Source organism: Primulina tabacum, chromosome 1 (genome assembly GCF_025594145.1).
Source record: "Primulina tabacum isolate GXHZ01 chromosome 1, ASM2559414v2, whole genome shotgun sequence".
NCBI lineage: Eukaryota > Viridiplantae > Streptophyta > Magnoliopsida > Lamiales > Gesneriaceae > Primulina > Primulina tabacum.
In genome coordinates, this window is record NC_134550.1 from 6,175,124 (window position 1) to 6,185,309 (window position 10,186).

A 10,186-nucleotide genomic window follows, 5' to 3' on the forward strand; every position below is an offset into this window, starting at 1 on the left:
ATCACCTTATTCTTATCTTAGATGTGAGAATGAGAGATATCTAGAATATATGTGTCATATATATTATGCTGTGTCTCGAGACCATAATCTTATATAACATTAACAATCTTCGATCCATCATATAAGACTTAATTGAGCTGAGTTTCTACACATAAGGTGGATCATACCAATTTATTTAATACTTTGGAAACCATAATTAATTATATCACATTATTGGATCTTTTATTAGATAGCTTATTCATGTATAATTAATTAAATTATGTGAGCCCACAAAATCAATCTAATGAATAAGTGGACATGTAACTATTGCTATGATTTTAATACAATTGTGGGCTTACAATTATATTATGAATTGTATAATTTAATAGTGGGATATAGAATCGCATTCCAAGTCAAGTCCATGTACATATGGCATAGTTTGGTACATGGGATAAGGGAGGGATTGATAAATAATCATCATTATCCCATGTTTGGTACCTTTTTAAGAAACCCGTGATAATATCATGGGCCCTTAATAAATAATTTTTAGAAGGATAAAATGTCCCTTCTATTAGTTGTGATAATTTTAATTTAAAGATAAAATACAATACAAATGATTTAATTGTCCTCAACTTTTAAATGATTTTTATAAATCTATGCTAGTAGGTAGAAATTAAAATCAAATAAATATTTTTATTTATTATATATTATGATAATTATATAAATGAATTCGAGATAATTATATAAATAATTTTTATAAATATCAATAAAATTATTAGTATTACTCGATTAATCTTAAAAATTTATATTTGACTCGACTCACAAAATTAAGGGCTCAATTATCATATTATATAATAAATAAAATTAGGTAAAAAAAATAAATCATGCTAGCACTGTCGACGTATGAACAGATAAGAAATATGAACTAAAGCAACAACTTTGAAATTATAAAATTTATATGATAAGGTTAATTTTGTCATTACAATCTAATATATAAATTTAATCACTCTTATTAAAATCATACCAAACATTAAATATAATATCCTACATCTTATTTATCTTTGATTTATCCTTATATTATATATCACATGTTTATCCTATCATGTGTACCAGACTATGCCAATTGTGTTGTGTATAATATTTTTTTGAGTTAATGTGAAAATCCAAGTCGATGGTTGTTCTTTTTCCAGAAGAATATCGATAAATTAATAGATCGGAGAGAATGCTAAAGTAATAATTTCGATAAATTAATAATATATAATTTTTCGAAAGGCCCATACATAAAGTTAGTCAAATTAGATCTACAAAATTGTATAAAATATAACATCACAAAAAAATATGCATCATTGATCTAAATTTAAATCATATTTATGACCTAGTCAAATTTTAATTTTAGTTTGCTATCTTTGTTTCTTTGGCGATTTCAGTTTTTTATTCAACCGTACAGTATCATATCATCATTCAAAATTAAAAATAACTAATATTACAAAAAATCGAAAGATGTAGGATTAAAACTAAAATTTGATAGTATAAATAACAAAAAAAAAAAACAATACTGCAAAAAAAATAAAAAAAATAATACTTTTTAAATTATTATCCAGTCCATTTTCTCATTTTTTTTTTTCCTTTTACCCTTTCAATTTATTGATCTCAATGATTTATTTTATTCTAGTAATTTCAATACTTTTTCCTATGATCCAAATTACTCTCTAATCCTTCTCATTAATTTTCAGTTTCCTCAAGTTTCATACCCTTCAGATCTTTTTTCTATCTTATCATACAAACAATTTATACAACAGCCTCATTTTTAAATAAGATGCAAGAATTCATATAAGTTTATTTTTAAATTTTTCATCGCGGAACTATCTTTTACAGTTTACACATGCTATATTTCACCGTGGAACTATCCTTTACAGTTTACACACAAGCATCTGTCATCCAACAAAGAACGATGCAATCTAAAACGTAGGTTGAACTAGCTTCTCCACATATCAAATCTTCTGCTACAACTGATCTCACTTACAATACTCATTCCCATCAAACAAAGCAGAAAATTTGTGCAACTTTTGCGCGACATCGCCATATCAACAGAGCATTTCAACTCTTTGTAGGTATGCTACTTCTTTCGGAAAGTTACCATACCGATGAAAGCCATCGCACGGAATCCTACACCGGCAAGAATCAGCATGGATAAACGAAGAACAAAGTGATTTACATTGTAGCCAAATCTATGGAGTGCGCCACATCGTGTCAGGAGCCACACACCATAGTACCTGAAATCAAAATATTCCCAGTTACAACACGAATTACAATTGCTCATTTTAGAAAACTCTATCCTTACGTTTGACCAAGAGTGTGCGTCCAACACAAACTAAAAAGAGGATACTTCATACAATGCTGGCTTTACACCATCATATAATTGAGAACAGACTTGACTGGTAAGGTAGTAAAACTTTATCCTGTATGGGACCCTTTCTCATGCACCCATTATTGGTTTTCCAATTCTTGAACAACTCGCCATGATGAATACAGAACCATATTTATGAGCACGATAGGTATGAACAATGCCAGGAATAAATAAAACTAAAGAATTGTGGCTCGCAACCATTTCGCATTCAGTCGATACTATGATAATTTTTTTTTAAATGCCAATTGTCTGGCCTCTCCTGTATTTCTTCATCCTTTTTTATTTTGTATTAAACATAAGGGTTTCCCCACTCAACGAACTAAATTTTCAAGCATTAGATGCTAGCATGACAACTGGATCGCTGCCTTAATTTCTTATTCTTGAAAATGCTGCAGGCTATATATAAGAAGTCGTACCGTTCTGCATTTGCAATAACAAATGCTTCGAGTGCCCACTTTGGATAACAAAAGCCGCCTACAGTCCTCACAAACTTGCTTCCATTCAACTGAGTTGCAATAAGAGTCAAAACAACCGGAAGAAGCACCGCGCACTACAGAAAGTGAAAGATCAGTTCCATTGTACTTTTTGCAGCACAAATTAAAATCAAATACTGATGTCCTAGATTTACCAGCTGGGAGGGACCTGGTTCAAGAAAGATGGCCAAGGCATAAGCTATACCAGTTACACAGTAAACGAGGCAGAGTAAGACGGCGTAGTTGTCTGCAAAGGAAGATTTTGGGTTGCTGAAGAAATAAAACATGGAGAGATAGACGACTGGCTTCATCAGTACGTTGAATAGATCAACCGTGTCCTTGGCCATGAAATGAGCGAAGCTGCTAATGCCAGAAGCGCTCTCTCTCCAGTATTGTAACTTGTCCAGAGAAAACGACCTTAGAGCCGCAATCTTGCACAATAGAGCTGAAATTGCCAATTTAATTATAAAGCAAGAGATAATTTCCAATTTAATTATAAAGCAAGAGATAACGAGTCACAAGGTACAGACACACACTTTTAAGCTCATGAGTGTCGGACGTTTAAAAAAAAAATTTCAATATATGATATTTAAGTAAAAATAATTATAGCATTATAGTGAGCGAAAGTTACATTTCTAGACGACTATAAATAAAAATTGTTGTTATCTTAGTCTGAATAAGGGGTGGGGGGAGGCAAAGCATCAAAGGGCATTCTTCATCCTTTATGGGACACAAGCATGAAAAATGTCAACTTCGTGATCCATGATACAGTGAAATAAACATCAACTAAAGTAAGAAAAAACAGGGACCTAGATGAACTTACAAGCAGCAATTATGGTATATGTATAAGCACCAAAACCAAAGGTTGCATCATCTGCATTAGTAAGTGATCCCAAGCAGGCCCCAGCAATTAACAGGATAAGATAATCTACAGCATGTGTTTTAGCTTCTCTCAATCGCTGCTTACTAAGTCTGAGATTGCCATGACATGTACACGAGGATAAATAAATGTTGTTTACAATAAAGCGCACAACAACAACATTTAATGATAATAGACATGATGATGACGTAAATAAGCTTTTAGCATAACGAGTGTTTGGTCCTATGATTGGTATTGGAGTTGATGTCAAATTTTTGCGTCAGTTTCCATTGGAAAAAAGTGGTCATTGCGTAGTTATATGAATTAAAAGATTTAAGTTGCACAAATACTATGCAATACTATTTGTTATAATTTTTTTTTATAAAGCAATAAATAATCTGTGCTACGATTGGAACTTTCTAATCAGAAGCGCTTTTTGTTCATGTACCTTCCAAGGAAGTACTTGTACTGTAAGATAATATTTGGGGTTTTCCTTTTGGATAAGTCGGTTGACTGTAAGAAGTTGCGCCGTATCCTATCATGCTTTTGTGCAACATGGGATTTAACATGTTGCCATACTTCCCCAGCAAAGGATTGTTCCTCCATGACAGAATCATGTAACTCATGATTTGAAGTTCCATTTGAATCAGTTCTCATATCAGGGGGGATAGGATAACCATTATGTAGCATCCATCTAACAGGAAGGTCCTCATAATCAACACCGGAACTTGAGCTTGTTTTAATTAACCCCTCCAAAATGTCAATAAAGTAATCTGGTGGATTAACACGCTCTGGGACACAGATGCCTAGACCTGCAAAGTATTCTTCAACTTGTCTTACAGGTCCATGATATACAGTAAGGCCTCCTTTTGCTAGAAGTATCAAATCATCAAACATCTGGAACAATGCATAGCTGCAACAAGAAAACACTTGAAAATAACAAAAACCTAGTGAAAAAATAGGCTTGACCTGAAGAAATTAGATGCCATTCAAATTTCATATTTTTCTAAGATTTTATCAAAGCATATTGTGCACACGTTACTTCCGCTACATGTATTATTGAACCAGGTTATCGTTTTTTCTTTTTTTTGCACTAGGTATCAAAGTACAATCTACATTGGTTATTACCTTGGTTGATGGACAACCATGCATATATTTACCCCCTCGAGAGCTTCCCGCCTAAGAGCTCTAAGAAGTAGCTGCGAAGATGAGCTGTCCAACCCGGATGTCGGTTCATCTAAGAACAATAGTGACGGTTCCATCACTAACTCCAGGCCGACATTTACTCTTTTCCTCTGACCTCCAGAGATTCCTCGCTTCTCCACTGTTCCGACTATGGAAGCTCGTACAGCCTGTAAACCCAAGGAGTCAATGACTCTTTCGACTATAAGCACCTTCTCAGGCTTCGATAAATCTGCAGATAGTCTTCAAAATTAAAATGTAAATGCGATCAATAATAATTTCATGTTGCAATTATTTCTTACAGATAATCAGTAAACAAATTCACAAATCAAGGATCTAATTACAACGATAATCTGAATTCTTTGAAGTTGGCTAAACGTGCTCTTTTACTATGAGTGAGATTTTATTTAATTATTTTGGAATATAGTGTGATTAATTTCCTTTTGTAAACTTTGTTCCTTTAATTACTTCTATATTGTAGCCACTGACCAGGAACACCCTTCAATAAATACTTTTAAGTTTCTAATAAGAATACCAAGTGAGAGATCTCTTTCATGGACTTGAAGCGACTAGACATGGAGGTCTAATTCATTAAATTGAATCAAGAGCAGCAAACGTTGCAACTTTCGGCTATAATCCGTGGCTTATCCAAGATCCATCAAATCCATGGGAAGCCGTCCAACTAAGCTGAAAACTATGATGGTTTAAATTATCATACATCGCTAATAGCAGAATCTAACTTGAGGAAGGAACTTAGGCTTGAATTCCCATGTCAATAGATAGAATCTTGACAAAAATTGTTAATGTAATGGTACACTTCCACCAGGACCTTCTGAGGCAGCAATGCAAATTTCAAAGATCCAACTTCTTGAGTGCACATAGATTTGAAAAGCCTAACAGCTGGAATGTTCCAAAGACTATTTCTTTTGTTATTTTCATTGAGACAGATGTTGTCTACTTGATACTAGGGTATCAGACCATATCAGTGGTTTTGAGCTCGTGCGATTATATTAAACTAGATATAAGAAAGGAAAAGCTACGGTCTATCGTTAGTTGATATATCTCTGTTACGCTTTTAGAAATATTACACATGAAATTGGAAAATTTATTCAGTGATGGGCTGGTCAGGATCGAAGGGTGACCTGCCCGGATGACTAACTCGGTATAATGTGTGCTACTTGGTTGCATAACTGATTCGCGTAAATGAGTAATGCATGCCTAGTGTTTTTCTTAAAAATAAATATTGCACCTGCAATATGCACAATTTAACTTCACATACCTGCACCTTGCACTGAACCATAGATTCTCCTCCACAGTCAAATTTCCATGCACAATGTCATCTTGTGGAACAAAACCAACTATTTTTCTATATGAATGGATTGATACTGCCTTTTCGTTAATCAAAACCAAGCCAGTCACGTTGCATCCTACTGCTTTTCCTGTCAAAGCAGAAAGAAAAGTAGTTTTCCCAGCTCCCGATGGGCCCATGGTAGCCGTAACACGGCCAGGACTTATCTTCCCAGTGACGGACTTCAAAAGTTTTTTACGCTTGCCTTTCAAAGTGACAGTGAGGTCTGTAAACACGATCTCAATGAAAGGCCTTTTCCTAATTTCATCATTCGCAGCCAATGAAATTAGACCCGAGAAATTAAGGTTCTTGCTCTGTTGCTGCTGAGCTTTCTCCTTTTCAAGTTGTGTATATGCGTAATTGAAAATCTGACTACGTGTATGAATATCTTTTCCTTTTGAAACTTTGTTTTTGACATCTTTGTTTCTGGAATCAATGTCGAATTTGCCAAAATTATCTTCCTTCTCATCTTCCGTGTGAATATGAAGACTGGATTCTGTTTTCTCTCCTTTGGAATTGGCATTTGATTGATGAGGCATACCAGAGCCATCGGCTGATACGGATGAATATAAATCATCAGTCATTTCGGTTTCTATTTCATTCAGAATTTTGAATTCCTCCGGATTTGAGGGCATCCTTTTAGAAAATCTGCCAGAAATCTGAGCATGCAATTCAGCCACATGCTTCACAGCAGCATCTTTGGCAGATTTCCACCTTGCACGTGCTTCTGTCTTCTCCCTAACATTTCTTACTGCCGTTTCCCTGGATTTTCTGAATCTCCTCTCACGAATAATAAGAAGTTGGTCTGAACAATTATATATAATGAGCAAAAGAGTACTTAATGCACCCTGCAATATTGACGGATAGTAAATCAACATCCAACTGACAGAGAAGAAAAGGAAATAGAGGCACTAAGTAAAATGCCATGATTTAAAGGTTTCCAAACAGTACACTGTAATGGAGCCATAAAGTAGTAAGGAAAAGATATTTCAAGGAAACACGATCAAGTTGTAGTTATTAATCCAAAGAGATTAACTTACAATAAGCATCACACCATATAAATGAATATTTTGACTTTCAGTTTTCGGATCACATGTAGTCAACCTGAAGCATCCTGTAAATCAACATTTAAAACCCAATGCAAAATGTCAAGATGATCCAACATTTCTACCTTTAGATATTCAGAAAATACACTTCTAAAACGCATGGAGGTTGAGTTCAGGAAAAAGGATACATTGATGTGGCATATTTTCACTCTCCACTAATTGAAGAACTTACGTTTTTCACCAGTGGAACCCATTGGACAATAATTCCTGAGAATTTATTACATCAAGTATTAGCAATGAAATAACATAAGCTCAAACAGACACGATAGGTAGTATATCAAAAAAAGAAAAAAGTAAAACCAGAGGATCATATGCCCAAAATATTGATGTTCGAAAACAAAAACTAAGACAATCAATCAAATGGATAACATGAGCTCAAACAGACACGATAGGTAGTATATCCAAAAAAAAAAAAAAAGTAAAACCAGAGGATCATATGCCCAAAATATTGATGTTCAAAAACAAAAACTAAGACAATCAATCAAATGGGTGTTGGAAAGTAAATTACTACCCACTGCTGCAAGGTCGTTCCACTGTGTTTGTTGGACAATAGGAACCCGCAGGACAGAACATCTCCCTGTTGGTCCGTGCATCAGCCCATATATTTGCACCACCACAACTATGATCTGGTTGTCCCGGAGGTGTTCGGTAAGAATATCTGTCAGTCCATTATTTATCAATATGCTATAAATCGCATAGAGTGGTAAACTACAATGACAAAAGAAGTATAATAAGAAAATTCGAACTCACGGATCGCATATGCCTGTAGTTTTATTGAGTGTTGCAAGTGGGCAGTAGGCACCCAATGGACATGCTGCAGACAAAAATGGAATGATTAGTGATGTCGCAGTATGATCATAAAAGATCATGGAGTAAATTAACAAAGCTTAATACATATCATATCACACAAAAATAGAGACAAATATAGTCAAGCCTGTAAGCTCTTTATTAATAACAAGAAGAATAATGGAGGCATGCAGAGAACTGTGAAGTATCCAAAAAGGCGTATGAAGAAGAAATGGGGTTCAGCAGCAAAGCAAGCATGTTCAGAACAAATGGAAAAGTCGAAACATTATCCTTAGTCGCTATACAAAAATTAGAACATCAGCATACGCACAGTGAGTAATTGAAATAAAAAACCGGCAGTAATCTCGATGACTTGACTTACGTATCATGCATGTGATGCTAGATGGGCAAAAAAAGCCCTCACAACAAGATTGGCAATCACTTCCTCTTGCAGGTACTTCTTGAGAATTTTTAAGATCAACTTGCCCCTCAATATCGGTCATACAAGCCCATCCCGGTTCACAACCAGCAACCCAATATGTTGAGTTACAATTCCGGTTAGGTCTCGCACGGTTCATCCCATTGAGCAAATTATTAAAATAAATTTCTACTTCCGCGGCTGTGCATAATCGTCGACTAACATCTGCCATTGAACAGGTAAAAGCTTATAAATAATAAGACCCCTAAACAAACAAACTAGAAAGCATACAAAACATACTAGTAGCAGAGGAGCTTCATATTTAGGTAAGGCCTAGCCACTAGCAGGTTTCTTTCAAGAAAACAGGTGAACATATGAAACTAATCAAGAATATGCACAATCGATTATTTGATGCATCTTTTGCGTCATAACATTATTATTCAACCCATTTCGACATCCATTATGTGTTTCCAACCATTAATCCGGATCCAAATCTCACTAAAAATTGGTCAAATTCACATTAAACACATATCACGACAACAAGAAACATAGCATTTAACCAGACAGCTGAAACCTCATATGTACACGTTTCCAACAGTAAGTTTACAAAATAATTATTTTGCTTCATTGGACAAAACAGTTAAAAAATTAAGTGACATCACCTCCGACTTTGAGCATACAAGCAGTCAAGAAATTCGAATCTGAAGAATAATTAAAGGCTTTATCCCAATCAGCTTTCCTGCAACACCCAAAAGAAGACAGTTGCAACAGCTCTAGACAAAACAAAACATAATAATAAATTAACACAAAAAACCCATCAAAAACCATCCTTCATCTTCCTTTTCACTCATCCAGTCTTTGGGAAAAATCAAATGAAAAAAAAAAAGAAGAACATTTACGGATCCTCGATGCAAAAGCTGTATTCTTGCACAAGTTGGCTGGAGAGCAACTCCGTGGTGAGATTGTCGAGCCTGGCGTAAGCTGCTTGAGTCAATAAGTCAAAAGTACCAGGATTTGGCAGCGGGGGTGGACTCAACGCACCAAGTTGGCATTGCACAAACCGCAGGAAGCTGAATGGGTGGAGTGTAACGATGCAGGCATAGAAAAGACATGTGAATGCAGAAGATCCCAGCAGCTTCCTTCTTATCATTGCTCTTTTACAAGTTGCAGAGACCAGATTTTCTGCAAGATTCAAACTATGCTGATCCCAATGAAGATGTCTGTTGGGCAGTTGAGGTGGGGCAAAGAGAGATCTTGAAGAAGATCATCACGAGACGAGTTTTCGAGCGATGGTCAAAATGACGCATGGGAACACACGGCGTTGGATTTTTATATCACATATAAATTTTGTAGCTATTTTCCACTTGCTCGGTAAGCTTTTTTTCCTTCCAATGCCTATCATCTGTTTAGTAAAAAATACATTCTAAATGTAATTAAAAAAAATACATTCTATATTTTCAAATATATATATATTTTATATTAAATTTGAATAATTAATATTATATGTCAAAGTACAAACACTTTCGTTTTAAAATATTTTAAATAATCTTAACAATAAAACTTAAATTTTTTAAATCATACAACATTTTCTAAAAAATGGCATATTTTTGTTCCTCGACAACTTCGGT

At 34.7% G+C, this 10,186-nt stretch overlaps 1 protein-coding gene across 2 annotated transcripts; it reads right to left on the reverse strand.

Annotated features, from left to right (window-relative positions):
- Positions 1-1,818: 1,818 nt before the first annotated feature.
- On the reverse strand, positions 1,819-9,877 carry LOC142537583 (ABC transporter G family member 28-like). Of its 2 annotated transcripts, XM_075643091.1 has the most exons (14): positions 9,458-9,875; positions 9,221-9,297; positions 8,523-8,783; positions 8,105-8,168; positions 7,866-8,012; positions 7,527-7,561; positions 7,289-7,362; positions 6,180-7,096; positions 4,847-5,143; positions 4,167-4,631; positions 3,683-3,831; positions 3,015-3,304; positions 2,803-2,936; positions 1,819-2,252 (listed from the first exon to the last, which is right to left on the reverse strand). In XM_075643091.1, exons 1-14 carry the CDS (start codon positions 9,706-9,708, stop codon positions 2,096-2,098), a joined length of 3,318 nt encoding a protein of 1,105 aa, XP_075499206.1. In that variant the 5' UTR covers positions 9,709-9,875; the 3' UTR covers positions 1,819-2,095. The 2 variants fall into 2 exon arrangements, with proteins under 2 accessions (XP_075499206.1, XP_075499211.1); XM_075643096.1 differs by lacking the exons at positions 1,819-2,252; positions 2,803-2,936; positions 3,683-3,831 and having other exon boundaries at positions 3,133-3,304; positions 9,458-9,877.
- Positions 9,878-10,186: the final 309 nt, after the last annotated feature.

What these genes read in the sequence shown, in the direction of transcription:
- LOC142537583 (XM_075643091.1), bottom strand. Translation starts at nt 9,708, where the DNA reads ATGATAAGAAGGAAGCTGCTGGGATCTTCTGCATTCACATGTCTTTTC. An exon ending in TAGCATCACATGCATGATAC is followed by an intron (nt 8,169 to 8,522) that starts GTAAGTCAAGTC and finishes TTTTGTCTGCAG; the next exon opens with CATGTCCATTGGGTGCCTAC. An exon ending in GGGTTCCACTGGTGAAAAAC is followed by an intron (nt 7,363 to 7,526) that starts GTAAGTTCTTCA and finishes GTTGATTTACAG; the next exon opens with GATGCTTCAGGTTGACTACA.